Genomic DNA, 18,481 nt, shown 5'->3' with positions numbered 1-18,481 from the left:
ATACATCAGACTTATTATTAAAACTCTGATTGGTCAGTAGCCCACGTGTAGCCGTACCTTTCCTCCCCATGCAGTTGATCACGTAAAATTAGTATATCACATAAAAAACAAATGGAGTCACTCAACTAGCATTAAAGTCATGACTTTCAATTCTTCCTTTCTATCTCCCTGTATTGGGATATATTGAGATTTGCTTTTTTTAATTTTTTTTATGTATTTATTCTTTAACTTACCCTCCTCACACAGTGGCTTTACCCAGGCAAAACGTTATGGCGGAAAATTTAGACGACGATTCTGAAGTTCTTTACTCAAAAGCTCTGAAAGGCAACGAGTGCGCTCATAGAATAATTTTTTAATTTTTGCTTCCGCGTGAATAGTCTAAATCAGAATTAGGCATATTTTCGCACCAAACGGAGGCTAGTGTTCATACAGTTATCTATCACGCGTGACAATAGTTTCCTCAGCAAATAAGAGTTCTTTACGTGTTCTCATATTTGATGTAACCTCAGTGGCTGAGTTATAAATGACAACAAGGGAATTTCCCGATATCAGTTTTGGAAAAATTTCCGCACCGCCCCATACTTCATTAGGCATGCAAGACATAATACAACGAAGACGAAGAAACAAACACGTACAAACGGAGGAAGGACCAACAGCAGAGGAAGTATGAAGAACGATTCAAAAACGGGAGATGAGAATACGATATAAATTGAGGGAAATAAAATTATAACTGTTAATATTATGAAGATGATTTTTTAAGAAGCCACTGATTAGCAATGAAATTTATTAGAAAGGCTGCACTTTTATGCTTCGATTAAACAAAGATTAACATTTCATTTCTTCGTGAAAAATCCAACATGTTTTAAAGGTGAGGGAAATGATTTCATGTTAATTTTTGGAATTTAAATAAGGTATTAGAAATATAATTTTGAAAGTTACCCTTTATTGGAAACAAACACGTGTAGAACAATGGTATAGAGGACAGACTGCTAGTCTGATGAAGAAGATAGAAGATTGAGAGTTCGAACCCTACAGATAACGTAAAAAAAAAGAAAAAATAGACTGAGAGGGGCCTTGGAGTAAGGATAGATAGTAGGAAGTGCCCGCCAGAGAAATGGGGAAGAGAAATGGGGAAGAGAAAGAGGGGAACTTTTATTAATGTAAGTAATAATTAGGGATGTATATATTCAATTACCAAGGGAATTGTCTATTGTATTCAAAGACAAAGAGTAGAATGCATAATTAATAAGATGTGCATGCATAATGAAGTATGGGGCTGTGCGGAAATTTTTCCGAGGAATGTAATTCCGCGACGCCATCAAAGGTAACAAAGAGACTTTATGCTTATAATTTTCCATCCCGTAACTAACCGTAGCACACCCTAATCGCCAAATGAAGTCGATGTCAGTTCTCAGTTAATTCGATGTTTGCTGCATAAGTTTAGAGAGTTTTGGCGCTCAAGACCTTACACTGAAACCATTGCAAGGGAAGGTTAGCCTAAGTATGCTTCAGCTTAAAGTGTAAGTAAACCATGACACGAATTACTTATCGTGTTTGTCATAATTAAGCTCCATCACTTACGAGTGGTAAACCTCGCACCCTTAAATTGAAATGTCTCCATTGGCGTCCTTTGTTGAGGGTCTTGAAACCTGTTTTTTGTTCCACTCTGATCTTCAAACGCGTATATATCCTACAGAATTCAAGCATTGCACCCAGATATAGATCAAAATATGGACATGTAGAACAAGGAATATTTCACTGAGATTAAATTCGCGTGAACAGACGAACGGCTCAACCTCAACCAACAACAAGATGGCTGTTGATAGTTATGTCTGTTGTTTGTGAGTGTCATTTAAATAGAGACACCTGCGTGTTGTGTTCGGCTTCAGTTTTGGTTATAATATTTTTTAATATCTCACCTCGCTTCTCTGCAAACATTCTAGACCCTGCAAAGAGTTATTTTCAATATTTCTCATAAGCTGTTCGTAAACAATTCAGTTTCCCGCGCTTTGCGAATATTTGAAGGATAATAAACACCGATAGCCTCTATTTGGCGAAAAATATGCTCGTAAATTTATCTTTAATTTGGACATGATTTGCTCCTCGATGCTCACAGTTTTCCTCGAGTTTCGTTCTCGGAAACTTTGCATTTTTGAACAGATAATGTCTGCAGACATATCTTCGCACAGTTGTACAGCATTTTTCTGTTGCACTCAGTCATCCGGAAATGCTTTTGATTCTTTGGTATAAGGCAATTGACTTATTATGATCGTCTGTGATCGCTTGATCTGACAGACGAGGCCCAAATTCTCCAGGCATAACAATACATCATTGCATCATTGCGAAGCAACACTGCCTCGACGGACGCGAACTAAATGCAGCGTCTTTAAAATTCGTAAAGATCAACTCACTTGTTGACTTGTAAAAAATGAGTTTTGGGGCCAGAAGCACGGGTACGAGACAGACGATTTGAAGGGCAACTTTCAACTTGAGGTATTTGATTGAGAATCGAAATCGAGCAGTTTAAGTTGATCGAGTTGAATTCATATCAGTTTTTTCCAACAGCTGTTGTTCGAGTCGATTTCAAGCGTTGTGTGACAGATTGTGTCTATATCGAGAGAGAAGCTCAAAGCTAAAGGTAAGACAAAGCTTTTAGCAAACCATCTTAAAATATTTACGTGGGGATATTTACGAGTCGTACATAAAGAAACGCACACCGTCAATAATATCCTTGTCACAGCTTCCCAGTTCTTTAAGCTAAGCAAGCTTATGGGTATTGGTCTGTCACACAGTCCATGACAATTTACGAACAGCTTAGGTCGGGCATTCGCTATCTGGATCTCCGTGTCGCGTACAGAACCGCAGATAAAAACTCTGAGATACGTGTTTTACACGGTTTGTTTGGTTGGACGATTGATCAAGTCTTGGACGAAGTGAACCGATTTGTGGCGAATTACCCGAAAGAAATTGTCATTTTAGACTTCAATCATTTCTACAAAATGGATCAAGCTGCTCATAAAAAACTTGCAGATACTCTGGATGCTTCGTTCAGCAAGATTTTACGCGCTCCCGGCCGCCAAGGCCCGAATGTCACCCTTCAAGAGATGTGGGGAAACGAAGAGAAGGTCATCATTATTTATCACGACTATGATGTGGTCGATACTTACCCCTGTTTCTGGCCACCCCATCTAATCTGCTCCCCGTGGCCGAACACAGATGATACGAAACAACTGTTGGAAATTCTAAACAAACAGTCAGAAGCGTCCAGTGTTTCCGAAGATGCCTTGCAGGTAACACAAGCTCTCCTCACGCCACAAAATTTAACTATAGTTAAACACGTGACAAGCACTTTAAAAGATGTTCTGGCTTCGAAATGCAACCGCCAAGTGACCGAGTGGCTGAAGACTCTTCGTGGCACCAAGAGTCACAAATTTAATATTATCATCGCTGACTTCGTCGAACTAAGCGGTTTTATCACAACTGTCATCAGTCTAAATTAATTTTTCTAACCTGCTAATATATTGACAGACCATATAGAAGTTGTTAAGGATAACAGCCAATTTTATTGATTGTTAACTACCTTGATAATGAATTTCTTCTTGTTTTTTACGATTTTATATAGTTACATTTGTTTATTCGAGTTGATGTACCTATCTATTGTTCTTGAAACCCGACCCTGTATTAGCGTCCTCTTTGCGTCCCACGCACACATAAATGGCGACCTTAGCGTCCTTTCTTTAATTGTAGTTAGTAACTTTTAGGATCTTGACCTTTGCTACCTTTCCAACTTTAAAACCTCTGAAATCTTTGGTGCAAGTGGGACCAATATGTAAGTTTATCCCTTTATTTTGATTAGACAAAGGTATTTGAAAATCTATTGCGCTGTGTACCTTTTTAATTGCATTGTGATAAGCAGCCAGAATAACGCGTCTACCAGTGTACATCCACCTTTTAGTTTGAGAACGTTAGGGCCATTAACTGTTTGCGTGAATCTCTAAATGTAGCGGTTTTTTTGCCTTTTATGTTTTCATCGCGATTTGAGTTGTAATTAAGTTAGATTCGTTTTACACGCTTTTATCTTATATTTTGGAAGTTTTCGCCTTGATTGATAGGAATTTACTGTATTTTATAACAATTTACTAGATGCATACTGGAAGAAAGCTATCCTTATTGCCTTTGCTGATTGAATAAGTTTTTCATGAGAGAGGTTTAAAACAGCAAAGCATTGCAATATTCGAGTGGTTTATATTACATTTTAACTTTTTTTTTAGTTAAATCATAAGTTAAACAGGTTTATCTTTCAGCTCTATCAGTGATATATATGTACAAATTAAAATATGTATCAATAAAGTATTACAAATAAGAAAATAATTACTGACCATCTCTGTTCTGAGTGTACATACATCTACTTTAAACTTAAAAGTAAAGTTGGGCTTGTAAAATCCATTGAAAGACGAGCACCTTTGATAAGTGGAAGGTTGATCAGCCCATGACCATCAATTATTTGTGATTAAGAGATTAAGAGAGAAATCTCTTTTTCGCAAGGGGAGGGGTGGGTGCGCAGTTGCTCATATACTAACGTTGATCCCAAAGTTCAAGTAACAGCACATTCTTAACACGACTATTATGGCTGTGGTAGCCAAGATTTTCTTACTCAGTCTGTTTCTCCACCCTCCGCAGTTTCCATCCGCGCGTCCGAAGTATTTGTCCTCACCCCCATTGTATCAAAATAATGATGTCATCGTTTCAGCTCAGATATGAGTAGCTTTGGGAACCAGCTAAGTCATGATGGAGTAGTTGACGGAGTATGATCATAGAGTACGTGAGTTTTGTGTCCGGTTAGGCTCGATTTCCGCCGCTCTCTCGTATCCGGTCTTCGCTCCTCCCCAGGAAGATGAGAGAGAAGCGCGGGCTCATACACCCGATCAGCGGCTGGTAATCGAGCCCAGTTTCCGGCCAGATCAGCAAAGTTTCGAAAAGTTAGTCTTCAGACATAAGTTTGTGTCGATGGCTCAAGAGTCATCGTCAGAAAAATCTATCAGCCTTAGTTTGACTGCTCGATATGCACCCTCATGGAAGACTTGGGAAGGAATCCGTGAAGTTGTCCAAAACTGGCACGATGGGGTGTATTTCTCGTTGGAGAAACTGAGAGCCGTATCGAGTTCAAGATTGGCCTTTCACCATACGAAAGAAAAAGATTCACTCTCGTATAAAGCAATTTTAACAGCTGAAAATTGCCTAAAATTAGAAAGGAAAGCAGCAGAAGACAGAGACTCAGATGATCAAAAAGTGAGTGGCAGGAATCAAACGCGAAAACCTGGTCATCAAACCTTCGATTCTTCCGTAACTGACAACAGAGCCAGAGGCGATGACAGGGAAGGCTCTATCGACATTGAACTGGGACGAATAGATTATAATCCAACCAGACAAAAACTAACCATGATAAACCATGACACAGAGCTTATGAGGAAAGTGTTGCTTCTTGGGTTCTCAAAGAAAGCTTCAAACAAAGAAGTGATTGGACAGTTTGGAGAAGGACTGAAAGTTGGTGCACTGGCTTTGGTGAGAGAAGGAAGAGTGGTTACCATGAAGACTGGTAAAGAGCGGTGGAGATTTGGATTATCTCACGATGAGACGTTTGACGAAGAAGTTCTGACAGTATTTGTTGATGGCAGGTGGAAGGAAAGTAACGATGATGATGATGACGACAATGACGACCAACATGACAAGTATAATGACAATTACGAGACAAACCTTGAACAGATGAACACATCTGTGACTGTCTTTCCTCTCTGTCGTGAGGACTGGGAAGTTTACTTAAAGCGGTTCCTCTTTCTTAGCCCACCTACAGCAGACTCTGTTAAGTCTGTGGCAGGAACTTTGCTTTTAGGTGATCATTACAAAGGTCAACTTTATGTCAAAGGTGTCTGGGTGTCGGACCTTTCTAAGGATGGATTAGCATCAGGAGTTGACTTTGTTCACCTCAGGATTGATAGGGATAGAAGAGCTGTCATTCATCTCAGTGACATTGATCATCAGATAAGCAGCATGTGGATACAGGCAATACAAGAAAGACCAGATCTGATTCCATACTATTATAGCCTCTTGGAGGAGAACAAAACTTGTGATGTGCGTCATGCAGACTTTTACCTTAGTGAGACATCTTCCTCGCTTCTAGCACAACACTTCTTTGCTGTTCATGGATCTATGGCATATCCTGTACCAAACACAGTTTCATCAGATTTACTGACAGAAATAAAAAGGGAAATTAGTAAAAAACTGGTGATGTGCAATGAGGTCTTGATTCAAGTGTTATACAAGTCTGGTGTAGTGGAACCCCTGGAGACCATTATGTCAAAGGCTTCGACAAAGAAATCAGCTACTGTTCCTTTTGCAGAATTGACTCCAGAAGAAATTGATGTTCTGCAGCATGTTGAAAAGCTTATGAAGATGTGCAAGCCAGAATTCTGCATGGCTACTATAGATATTTTAGAATCTTCAGGAACTGCAAGTGTTGTAAATTCAAAGGATCTTGGTCATTATGACATTCCACACACTTTGTTGAGTGGCAAGATAGATCACCATTGTGAAACACATCAAAGGAAGTGTTTTTGCAGAGTGTTTTTGTCATGAGTTATCAAACCTTGTGTCTATATTATCTGCCTTGGACTTCAGCTTCAGCTGATAATTCAGACCTTGGCACTTGGCAACCTCACCCAATACTTGCTTTTTCACTGTGCTCATTTGTTTAGTTATTTTTGTCATATTTTTCTTGCAGCTAGAAATAGGCTGTCAAATGACTGCAATGACAGTTTTGTTAAACTGTTAGCATCATTTTCAATGCAGGTTTGCAAACTGAATCCTCCATTTTGCCAAGATTTCCATGAAGTTCCACAATCCATGCAAATGTCCCTAAACTTGTCAGTGATCAAGAAGAGAGAAGAGACTTTGCAGGTATTAGTGTCCAAAGAGATGACATTGCATAATGAGAAGTTGAAATTGGAACATAAGCCAATTGGCTATTTCTACCACAGCTTGTTACAAAATTTGTAACATGAATGAAAGGAAAAGCAGAAATTGCTACTCCCTGTAGGTGTGATGCCAGTACATAGCAGGTTACAGGGAGCCCAGTAATTCAATAGCTTTCCTGGCCTAACTGTTCATACTCTTGGGTCAAGACCATTTTTTTAAACTTGCCTTGTGTAACAAGAATTAAAACTTTGTTTACATTTCAGAAAGAGAAGGATTTTCTGAGTGCACAGTGTGACGCTTGCGACGAAAGAGGAAACTTCGAGGGGTGTCGCTATGCGTGTTTTCTAAGTGTCGCTGATGTGGGACTATTTTACCGGTCGTAATGAAACCACGAAATCCAAGATGACTATCAACGGTGTTTATTTAGATCACGGTCACGATCACGATCGTAAACTGAAATTGCAATAATATTATAACGAAAGCATGAATCTAATTGAATTGGTGCGAAAGGCATGAAAGAAACGCTTTACGTGCTTATGTCGATAACGCGATTAAAATAACGACAATTAACGTGAATTAACATAAACAAATCATAAAAGGCTAAATTAAAACTACTCGAGAATCAAAGATCGGCTACACAATGACCATTTGCGGCTGATTAACACCCCAAAGACTAAAATGTGGGCGTTACTTTGCGGGCGTCTAGTTATTTCAAAATACTCCTTTGATTTCAAGATAATTAGTTGTACTGTTGTACAACACAGTACATATGTGCGCTATCGCCCAAGGTGAAAAACTAAACTTAAACATATTGAATTAAAGCTAACAAAATCACTTACATATCGGTCCCGCTTGTGCCAAAGGTTTGGAACGAAAGACGAAGTTATTGCTGTTCAAGGTGAAATCTTACGAAACTCTGGCTTATAGGGACGCTAATTTAGCTTTTATATGCGCGTGGTGACGCTAAAATATCCGATTTCAAACCAATAGGGAAAAAGATAAACATTGTAACTAAGATCGTAACTAGGCACGCAAATTAAAGTAATTGACAATTGATCTAATCAACAAAAAAGGCTGTTCTTTGTTCGATATCCTTAACACACAGCTTTCTGAAAGAGATACAAGCCATGCTCAGGAGCTCTTTAAACTTCAGTCTAAGATCTCTGCCCTTGAGAAAGACCTGGTACTTCAACAAGTAAACTTGGTCAATGTCGAACAGGAGATCAGGGAGAGATGGAAGAAATCTCTACAAGACTTGCGCATGGAAATGTCTAACAAAACAACTGATCTTGAAAGAGACAAGATCTTCTACCAGGAAAGGTTAGCAGCTGCAGAGGAAGATGTGAAGAACCAGAAAAAGGCACACTCTCATAAAGTAAGCATTTTAAATGACAGGAATGATATTCTGCGGAAAAGACTTGCTGATAAGTTTGAGAGGCTCTCCAAGGTTGTGGTGGCTAAAGGCCTTGAGTTCAGCTTGCATGGATGACCCTCTGACATTGTGAAGATATTGCTTGCAGTAAGCTTGTCATCATCCTTCAGGAATGTTGTTCTGTAGTCTTGCACAGAGATGTTATATTGGGCCAGCTTCTGCTGAAGGTCATCACTGGGCAGCATTTTATAAAAAATTTTCAGTTTGTTGATGACTTTAAATATGCCAAGACCAGCAGCTGCCAGATCTTGCATGGACATTTGGACCTGATTGATTATACATGGGACCAGGGAGAGTAGGATTTCAGGGGGAGGTGGAGGTTTCGTTCGATTCTCGTATTTCATGTACGTGACATGTTGTCGTTTCGCCTTATTTTAGACATTTATGCCTTGTTTTAGATGGTTTTAGATAGCTTGCGAGTGGCTGTAGATGTTTTTGAGGTGGTTGTAGGTGGTTGTTGAAATTTTTGAGGTGGTTGTAGGCGGTTGTAGGTGGTTTTAAGTGGTTTTAGGTCGTTCCATGTTTTTTACCCCCCTTACATTGTGATCACTGTCTCTCGCATTCTACAAATCTCCCTCGAATAGATTCTACACGATTGATTACTTGCATCATTTGTGCATATAACTCGAGGAATGTAATTCCGCAACGCGATCAAAGGTAACAAACAGACCTTATGCTAATAATTTTCCTTCACGTAACTAATCGTAGCATACCCTATCGCAAAATGAAGTCGATGTCAGTTCTCAGTTAAATCGATGTTTGCTGTATAAGTTTACAAAGCAATTTTGGTGCTTAAGGCTTTGCACTGAAAGCATTGCAAGCGACTTTCAATTCTTCTGTTCTATCTCCCTGTATTGGAATATATTGAGATTTGCTTTTTTTTTATAATTTTTTTATTTAATTATTCTTTAACTTACCCCTCCCCACAGAGTGGCTTTGCCCAGGCAAAACGTTATGGCGGAAAATTTAGTCGACAGTTCCTTATTTTGGACGATTCTAAAGTTCTTCACCCAAAAGCTCTGAAAGGCAACGAGTGCGCTCATAGAATACTTTTTAATTTTTGCTTCCGCGTGAATAGTCTAAATCAGAATTCGGCATGTTTTCGCACCAAACGGAGGCTAGTGTTCATACAGTTATCTATCACGCGTGACAATAGTTTTTTCAGCAAATACGTGTTCTTTATGTGTTCTCGTATTTGATGTAACCTCAGTAGCGGAGATATAAATGACAACAAGGGAATTTCCCGACGTCAGTTTTCGTCTATTCCACCTGATCAACTCGTGATCTCATTGTTTGGTATTAAACGCCAAACAAGTAATTTCCCGATATCAGTTTTCGTCTATTCCGCCTGATCAAATCGTGATCTCATTGTTTGATATTAAAGGCCCACAATTTTTTTTTATGAAAACCTCATAAGCTGTTCGTAAACAATTCAGTTTCCCGCGCTTTGCGAATATTTGAAGGGTAATAAACACCGATAGCCTCTATTTGGCGGAAAAATATGCTCGTAAATTTATCTTTGGACATGATTTGCTCCTCGAAGCTCACAGTTTTCCTCGAGTTTCGTTCTTGGAAACTTTGCATTTTTGAACAGATAATGTTTGCAGACATATTTTCGCACAGTTGTACAGCATTGTTCTGTTGCACTCAGTCATCCGGATGAGTGCTTTTTTATTCTTTGGTATAAGGTGATTGACGTATTATGATCGTCTGTGATCTCGTGATCAGACAGACGAGGCCCAAGTTCAATAATACATCATTGCATCATTGCGAAGCAACACTGCATCGACGGACGCGAACTAAATGCAGCGTCTTTAAAATTCGTAAAGATCAACTCACTTGTTGACTTGTAAAAAATGGGTTTTGGAGCCAGAAGCACGGGTACGAGACAGACGATTTGAAGGGCAACTTTCAACTTGAGGTATTTGATTGAGAATCGAAATCGAGCAGTTTAAGTTGATCGAGTTGAATTCATATCAGTTTTTTCCAACAGCTGTTGTTCGAGTCGATTTCAAGCGTTGTGTGACAGATTGTGTCTATATCGGGAGAGAAGCTCAAAGCTAAAGGTAAGACAAAGCTTTTAGCAAACTATCTTAAAATATTTACGTGGGGATATTTACGAGTCGCACATAAAGAAACGCACACCGTCAATAATATCCTTGTCACAGCTTCCCAGTTCTTTAAGCTAAGCAAGCTTATTGGTATGTGTAATATAAATTTTTTCCGTGGGTAAAATCTGAATTTCGAAAGAAGTTTCTCTTTGGTCTGACGTATAACGCAAAGATGCTTGAGTCAAATTTGTTTTCGAGAATTATTGAAGGCGGAAATCGAAAGTGAAATGGTCTGAAATGGAATGACTTGGAAATATTCCTAAAGCTGAGTTATTTTAGGAATCAATTTGTCTTTGCTTCATTTTTAAAAATGAGCGTGATTTTCTTGCACGATTTTTAAATTTAAAAATTTGCTATAGTTTTCCATTTTAAGTTATTATTTGATTACATGATATATTCGCTTTAAGAGATATTCGATTTATACTTTTGAATGACGTAATGTTTTCTCTTGCAAATATTGGGTTGGATGGAAAAGCAACTTGAAGCCATGGAAAGTTTTTTTTTTCAACATAATTAAATTCGCTGGATCTATCCTATGAAAAATGTTTCATTGAGATTTGCTTTTTTTCTTTTTCTTCTGTATTTATTCTTTGACTTACCCCTCCCCACAGAGTGGCTTTACCCAGGCAAAACGTTATGGCGGGAAATTCAGTCGACGTCTCTCCATGGATGGAAAAATTGCCAAAGAAAAAGAAACTGAAAGATTTAGTGATCCCAGGATCTCACGATTCGGGAACGTTTTCTCTTGATAAAAACATGGAGATTGGTCCCGATGAACCCAACCTCATTCGTAAGTTTGGGAAATTGGTAAAGCCTGTGGTCTACAATTGGTCTGTCACACAGTCCATGACAATTTACCAACAGCTTTCGTCGGGCATTCGCTATCTGGATCTCCGTGTCGCGTACAGAACCGCAGATGGAAAGATACGTGTTTTACACGGTTTGTTTGGTTGCACGATTGATCAAGTCTTGGACGAAGTGAACCGATTTGTGGCGAATTATCCGAAAGAAATTGTCATTTTAGACTTCAATCATTTCTACAAAATGGATCAAGCTGCTCATAAAACACTTGCAGATACTCTGGATGCTTCGTTCAGCAAGATTTTACGCGCTCCCGGCGCCCAAGGCCCGAATGTCACCCTTCAGGAGATGTGGAAAAAAAAAGAAAATGTCATTGTTATTTATAACGAAACTGACGTGGTCGATGCTCATCCCCATTTCTGGTCACCCCATTTCATCCACTCCCCGTGGCCGAACACAGATGATACGAACCAACTGTTGGAAATTCTCAACAAACAGTCAGAAGCGTCCAGTGTTTCCGAAGATGCCTTGCAGGTAACACAAGCTCTGCTCACGCCACAAACTTCAACTATAGTTAAACACGTGACAAGCACTTTAAAAAATGTTCTGGCTTCGAAATGCAACCGCCAAGTGACCGAGTGGCTGAAGACCCTTCGTGGCACCACGAGTCACAAATTTAATATTATCATCGCTGACTTCGTTGAACTAAGCGATTTTATCCCAACTGTCATCAGTCTGAATTAATTTTTCTAACCTACTAATATATTGACAGACCATATAGAAGTTGTTTAGGATAACAGCCAATTTTATTGATTGTTAACTACCTTGATAACGAATTTCTTCTTGTTTTTTACGATTTTATATAGTTATAATGTTTATTCGAGTTGATGTACCTATCTATTGTTCTTGAAACCCGACCCTGTATTAGCGTCCTCTTTGCTTCCCACGCACACATAAATGGCGACCTTAGCGTCCTTTCTTTAGTTGTAGTTAGTAATTCAAAGGATCTTGACCTTTGCTACCTTTCTAACCTTAAAACCTTTGAAATCTTTGGTGCAAGTGGGACCAATATATAAGTTTATCCTTTTATTTTGATTAGACAAAGGTACTTGAAAATCTATTGCGCTGTGTACCTTTTTAATTGCATTGTGATAAGCAGCCAGAATAACGCTTAGCGTCTACCAGTGTACATCCACCTTTTAGTTTGAGAACGTTAGGGCCATTAACTGTTTGCGTGAATCTCTTAATGTAGCGGTTTTTTTTGCCTTTTATGTTTTCATCGCGATTTGAGTTGTAATTAAGTTAGATTCGTTTTACACGCTTGTATCTTATATTTTGGAAGTTTTCGCCTTGATTGATAGGAATTTATTGTATTTTATTTCAATTTACTAGATGCATACTGGAAGAAAGTTATCCTTATTGCCTTTACTGATTGAATACGTTTTTCATGAGAGAGATTTAAAACAATTAAATATAGCAAAAATTCAATATTCTCAAGTTCAAAGCAGCTCTTTATTAGGATATCCTTGTTCTGTATTTAAACATTCCTGGGTGAGTACATTTTAAACAGCAAAGCATTGTAATATTCGAGTGGTTTATAACTTTTGAGTAAAATCATAAGCTAAACAGGTTTATCTTTCAGCTCTATCAGTGATATATATGTACAAATTAAAATATGTATCAATAAAGTATTACAAAAAAGAAAATTATTACTGACCATCTCTGTTCTGAGTGTACATACATCTACTTTAAACTTAAAAGTAAAGTTGGGCTTGTAAAATCCATTGAAAGACGAGCACCTTTGATAAGTAGAAGGTTGATCAGCCCATGACCATCAATTATTTGTGATTAAGAGATTAAGAGAGAAATCTCTTTTTCGCAAGGGGAGGGGTGGGTGCGCAGTTGCTCATATACTAACGTTGATACCAAAGTTCAAATAACAGCACATTCTTAACACGACTATTATGGCTGTGATAGCCAAGATTTTCTTACCCAGTCTCTCTCTACCCTCAGCAGTTTCCATCCCCACGTCCGAAGTATTTGTCCTCACCCCCATTGTATCAAAATAATGATGTCATCGTTTCAGCTCAGATATGAGTAGCTTTGGGAACCAGCTAAGTCATGATGGAGTAGTTGACGGAGTATGATCACAGAGTACGTGAGTTTTGTGTCCGGTTAGGCTCGATTTCCGCCGCTCTCTCGTATCCGGTCTTCGCTCCTCCCCGGGAAGATGAGAGGGGAGCGCGGGCTCATACACCCGAACAGCGGCTGGTAATCGAGCCCAGTTTCCGGCCAGATCAGCAAAGTTTCGAAAAGTTAGTCTTCAGACATAAGTTTGTGTCGATGGCTCAAGAGTCACCGTCAGAAAAATCTATCAGCCTTAGTTTGACTGCTCGATATGCACCCTCATGGAAGTCTTGGGAAGGAATCCGTGAAGTTGTCCAAAACTGGCACGATGGGGTGTATTTCTCGCTGGAGAAACTGAGAGCCGTATCGAGTTCAAGATTGGCCTTTCACCATACGAAAGAAAAAGATTCACTCTCGTATAAAGCAATTTTAACAGCTGAAAATTGCCTAAAATTAGAAAGGAAAGCAGCAGAAGACAGAGACTCAGGTGATCAAGAAGTGAGTGGCAGGAATCAAACGCGAAAACCTGGTCATCAAACCTTCGATTCTTCCGTAACTGACAACAGAGCCAGAGGCGATGACAGGGAAGGCTCTATCGACATTGAACTGGGACGAATAGATTATGATCCAACCAGACAAAAACTAACCTTGATAAACCATGACACAGAGCTTATGAGGAAAGTGTTGCTTCTTGGGTTCTCAAAGAAAGCATCAAACAAAGAAGTGATTGGACAGTTTGGAGAAGGACTGAAAGTTGGTGCACTGGCTTTGGTGAGAGAAGGAAGAGTGGTTACCATGAAGACTGGTAAAGAGCGGTGGAGATTTGGATTATCTCACGATGAGACGTTTGACGAAGAAGTTCTGACAGTATTTGTTGATGGCAGGTGGAAGGAAAGTAACGATGATGATGATGACGACAACGACGACCAACATGACAAGTATAATGACAATTATGAGACAAACCTTGAACAGATGAACACATCTGTGACTGTCTTTCCTCTCTGTCGTGAGGACTGGGAAGTTTACCTAAAGCGGTTCCTCTTTCTTAGCCCACCTAAAGACTCTGTAAAGTCTGTGGCAGGAACTTTGCTTTTAGGTGATCATTACAAAGGTCAACTTTATGTCAAAGGTGTCTGGGTGTCGGACCTTTCTAAGGATGGATTAGCATCAGGAGTTGACTTTGTTCACCTCAGGATTGATAGGGATAGAAGAGCTGTCATTCATCTCAGTGACATTGATCATCAGATAAGCAGCATGTGGATACAGGCAATACAAGAAAGACCAGATCTGATTCCATACTATTATAGCCTCTTGGAGGAGAACAAAACTTGTGATGTGCGTCATGCAGACTTTTACCTTAGTGAGACATCTTCCTCGCTTCTAGCACAACACTTCTTTTCTGTTCATGGATCTATGGCATATCCTGTACCAAACACAGTTTCATCAGATTTACTGACAGAAATAAAAAGGGAAATTAGTAAAAAACTGGTGATGTGCAATGAGGTCTTGATTCAAGTGTTATACAAGTCTGGTGTAGTGGAACCCCTGGAGACCATCATGTCAAAGGCTTCGACAAAGAAATCAGCTATTGTTCCTTTTGCAGAATTGACTCCAGAAGAAATTGATGTTCTGCAGCATGTTGAAAAGCTTATGAAGTTGTGCAAGCCAGAATTCTGCATGGCTACTATAGATATTTTAGAATCTTCAGGAACTGCAAGTGTTGTAAATTCAAAGGATCTTGGTCATTATGACATTCCACGCACATTGTTGAGTGGCAAGATAGATCACCATTGTGAAACACATCAAAGGAAGTGTTTTTGCAGAGAAGCTTTGATTGTGTTTAACATCTTGTCTCTGCAATCAGACAAGCTGTTACAAGGTAAGTTCATTTAATGAAAAGCAGAGAAATTCAGCTCTGAACCCTCAGGGTGAAGATTGAGAAACTAAGGCCTATGATGCATCTGCTTAACTTTAACTCTTTACACCCTAACATCATTATGCATATTCTCCATACTGTTTACTGCACATTTTCTAAGGTGCTGATAGGGAGAATTTGTTTAAAAATCAAGAGCTTCTTTATTCGGTGATCATTTCCTTTATTCTCAAAACCTTAATGTTTGATTCAGAGGTGACGTTGTGAGGAGAAATTAGGTGTTAATCACTCTAGGGTTAAGGAGTTAATCGGCAAGCCGAGTGGCCCATCTTGCCAGGAGCCAGTCTGGTTTCTTGAGATGATTCATGAGGTGATTGAATGCTAATCCCTGATATGTTTTCACCTTCTCTTGCACAACATTTTGAATATGTTTACTGTTGATAATTGAATAACTAGGGATTTAGGAGTGGCAGCTCTTCAGGGTGACTGGAAAAACCCTTGTTGCATGGATGAACTTGATCCACATTTGACATCATGTGTAGGAGCTAAACCTTTTCTACCATCCCTACCCCCCCCTTGGTGGTTCCTGGTGGAGAATAAAGAGTCTTGCACAAGTAGAATTTACAATGTGCAAACAAGGGTCTTGTTCCTCTTGACTGAGAGAGGGGCATGATTACTAGCCCCCTCTCCTTGTAAACCAACATATAATATATTTTATTGTACATTGGACTTTCTATGGAATCTCTTATCGGTCAATAGCCTATGTGTAGCTGTACCCTCCTACCCTAAGGAGGAAGGATTTGTGTCAAGTTTTCATATTTCTCTAGGGGGGGGGGAAGGGGGAGGGTATGGCTACAAGTAGGCCATTTTTTCTAGAGTATTCAGTCAATATACAATAGCGTGTGAAGTAGACATGATAACTGAATATCTGCAGCAGCAGTTATTGGGTTATCATGTCCAGTTCAAAAGTCTGCCTAGTTTCCAAGCCCTTTGTTCGTGCAGTGTTCTCAAACTTTTGCTATCTTACAGATTGCAGATTGTTTGAAAATAAATGTATAATAAAATAATTATTAAATTTAGTTTTCACATTATGTCATGAGTTATCAAACTTTGTGTCTATATTATCTACCTCAGACTTCAGCTTCAGCTGATAATTCAGACCTTGGCACTGATAATTCATAATATCATGCCCAACCTCACCCTATAGTTGCTTCTTCACTGTGCTTATTTATTTACTTATTTTTGTCATATTTTTCTTGCAGCTGGAAATAGGCCGTCAAACGGCTGCAATGACAGTTTTGTCAAACTGTTGGCATCATTATCGATGCAGGTTTGCGAACTGAACCCTCCATTTTGCCAAGATTTCCATGAAGTTCCACAATCCATGCAAACGTCCCCAAACTTGTCAGTGATCAAGAAGAGAGAAGAGACTTTGCAGGTATTAGTGTCCGAAGAGATGACATTGCATAATGAGAAGTTGAAATTGGAACATAAGCCAATTGGCTATTTCTACCACAGCTTGTTACAAAATCTGTAACATGAATGAAAGGAAAAGCAGAAATTGCTACTCCCTGTAGGTGTGATGCCAGTACATAGCAGGTTACAGGGAGCCCAGTAATTCAATAGCTTTCCTGGCCTAACTGTTCATACTCTTGGGTCAAGACCGTTTTTTTTAACTTGCCTTGTGTAACAAGAATTAAAACTTTGTTTACATTTCAGAAAGAGAAAGATTTTCTGAGTGCACAGCTTTCTGAAAGAGATACAAGCCATGCTCAGGAGCTCTTGAAACTTCAGTCAAAGATTTCTGCCCTTGAGAAAGACCTGGTACTTCAGCAAGTAAACTTGGTCAATGTCGAACAGGAGATCAGTGAGAGATGGAAGAAATCTCTACAAGACTTGCACATGGAAATGTCTAACAAAACAACTGATCTTGAAAGAGACAAGATCTTCTACCAGGAAAGGTTAGCAGCTGCAGAGGAAGACGTGAAGAACCAGAAAAAGGCACACTCTCATAAAGTAAGCATTTTAAACGACAGGAATGATATTCTGCGGAAAAGACTTGCTGATAAGTTTGAGAGGCTCTCCAAGGTTGTGGTGGCTTCTAAGGATGCTGATAACTCCATTGTTGAAATCTTGAAATCAGCAACTAAAGAGATGGAGGAAATGTGGTTTCAAAAGGACAATTGCATTATATGCACTCTTGAGAAACCGAACTGTGTAGTCATTCCTTGTCGTCATCAGATCACTTGTTTTAAGTGCACTTCACTCTTGGAGAAGTGTTCATATTGCAGAGGGCCCATAGAGCAAAAAATTCTCACTTATAGTTTGTAGAAATGTTTTACCCTTGAACTCTCAGAAGTGATTAACATGTAATTTCTCCACATAATGTCCATACATTTTTCAGCAAACTAGACAGAATACTCAAACTTATCAGTCAGAAGTTGTCATCTTAATCTGATGCCAAATTCTCCTAATTCCATCAGTAATCATGCGAGTGATTAACAAAATTGGACAACCGTAAAGTGGGAGTCTGATTTGTCAATCACAAGTATGATTACAGACAGAATTGGACAACACAAAGTCCTGTTACCAATTAATCATAACCATTACAATTTCCAGAAAAAAAAATTTAGGACAAACATCTCCAGTAAGAACAATGTTTAAAGCAAAATATTCGGAAATTTCCTAGTTTTTTTTTTCATGGTAAGTGGTTGTTGCTATGGTTATTGTTATCAATTCTGTGATTGGTGGATTTAGCTGAGTGGACTTAGTGTGATTGGCTGCTTCAACTGTCTGATTCCAGGTGTTTGATTACAGCATACTGTATGATTACAACTGTACAGAGTGATAAGTGAAATAGAAAGGACATGATGCACCAGTCACATTTGAGGAAATTGTAATGGTTTTGACTAACAGGGAAATGTGTAGAAGATGAGGGAAGAATTTTCAATCAGATCTTGGGATTTAAAAGGTGAACTGCAAATTTATTCATACACAAGTCTGTGGGACAAATTGCTTTATGAAAACTGTTTCCAAAGTAAGTCAGTGACTTAAGTTATAATTACAATTGAGGGAAAAATTATAATGACCCATTCACCCCTTAAAAAGGATAGCATCTAATTTCTCCTCACAGTATCACCCCTGGATCAAACATAAAAGTAAAGA

At 39.0% G+C, this 18,481-nt stretch overlaps 4 protein-coding genes and 1 pseudogene across 4 annotated transcripts; all 5 read left to right on the top strand.

The window, feature by feature from the left end:
• The first annotated feature begins 1,380 nt into the window (after window positions 1-1,380).
• Window positions 1,381-7,361, top strand: LOC131769405 (uncharacterized). Its single transcript, XM_066169241.1, has 4 exons — window positions 1,381-1,520; window positions 2,566-2,638; window positions 6,847-6,954; window positions 7,236-7,361. Exons 1-4 carry the CDS (start codon window positions 1,504-1,506, stop codon window positions 7,353-7,355), a joined length of 318 nt encoding a protein of 105 aa, XP_066025338.1. The 5' UTR covers window positions 1,381-1,503; the 3' UTR covers window positions 7,356-7,361.
• On the top strand, window positions 2,757-4,299 carry LOC136281567 (PI-PLC X domain-containing protein 2-like; the record flags this gene model as incomplete). Its single annotated transcript, XM_066168235.1, is given in 1 exon segment — window positions 2,757-4,299. A coding segment is annotated over 1 exon segment (753 nt), but the record flags the coding sequence as incomplete, so codon positions are not given.
• Window positions 4,978-6,633, top strand: LOC136281566 (uncharacterized). The gene has a single exon (XM_066168234.1). The coding sequence runs from the start codon at window positions 5,008-5,010 to the stop codon at window positions 6,631-6,633; it is 1,626 nt and encodes a 541-aa protein (XP_066024331.1). The 5' UTR covers window positions 4,978-5,007.
• A 1,972-nt stretch (window positions 7,362-9,333) lies between the features above and the next one.
• Window positions 9,334-13,033, top strand: LOC131769093 (PI-PLC X domain-containing protein 3 pseudogene; annotated as a pseudogene).
• A 579-nt stretch (window positions 13,034-13,612) lies between these two features.
• On the top strand, window positions 13,613-18,002 carry LOC131769086 (uncharacterized). Its single transcript, XM_059084824.2, has 3 exons — window positions 13,613-15,322; window positions 16,579-16,754; window positions 17,036-18,002. Exons 1-3 carry the CDS (start codon window positions 13,660-13,662, stop codon window positions 17,645-17,647), a joined length of 2,451 nt encoding a protein of 816 aa, XP_058940807.2. The 5' UTR covers window positions 13,613-13,659; the 3' UTR covers window positions 17,648-18,002.
• The last annotated feature ends 479 nt before the right edge of the window (window positions 18,003-18,481 follow it).

The sequence above is a fragment of the Pocillopora verrucosa genome, chromosome 6 (assembly GCF_036669915.1).
Source record: "Pocillopora verrucosa isolate sample1 chromosome 6, ASM3666991v2, whole genome shotgun sequence".
NCBI lineage: Eukaryota > Metazoa > Cnidaria > Anthozoa > Scleractinia > Pocilloporidae > Pocillopora > Pocillopora verrucosa.
Note: the sequence above shows the minus strand (reverse complement) of the source record. Positions and strands in the feature narration are given on the sequence as shown.

Excerpts from the sequence above, each read along its gene's own strand:
- LOC131769086 (XM_059084824.2), top strand. The coding sequence starts at position 13,660 with ATGGCTCAAGAGTCACCGTCAGAAAAATCTATCAGCCTTAGTTTGACT. Across the intron at positions 15,323-16,578 it reads ATCAGACAAGCTGTTACAAG|CTGGAAATAGGCCGTCAAAC; the intron begins GTAAGTTCATTT and ends TTTTTCTTGCAG. Across the intron at positions 16,755-17,035 it reads AGAGAGAAGAGACTTTGCAG|AAAGAGAAAGATTTTCTGAG; the intron begins GTATTAGTGTCC and ends TTTACATTTCAG.
- LOC131769405 (XM_066169241.1), top strand. Across the intron at positions 2,639-6,846 it reads AGAGAAGCTCAAAGCTAAAG|GTTTGCAAACTGAATCCTCC; the intron begins GTAAGACAAAGC and ends TTTTCAATGCAG. Across the intron at positions 6,955-7,235 it reads AGAGAGAAGAGACTTTGCAG|AAAGAGAAGGATTTTCTGAG; the intron begins GTATTAGTGTCC and ends TTTACATTTCAG.
- LOC136281566 (XM_066168234.1), top strand. The coding sequence starts at position 5,008 with ATGGCTCAAGAGTCATCGTCAGAAAAATCTATCAGCCTTAGTTTGACT.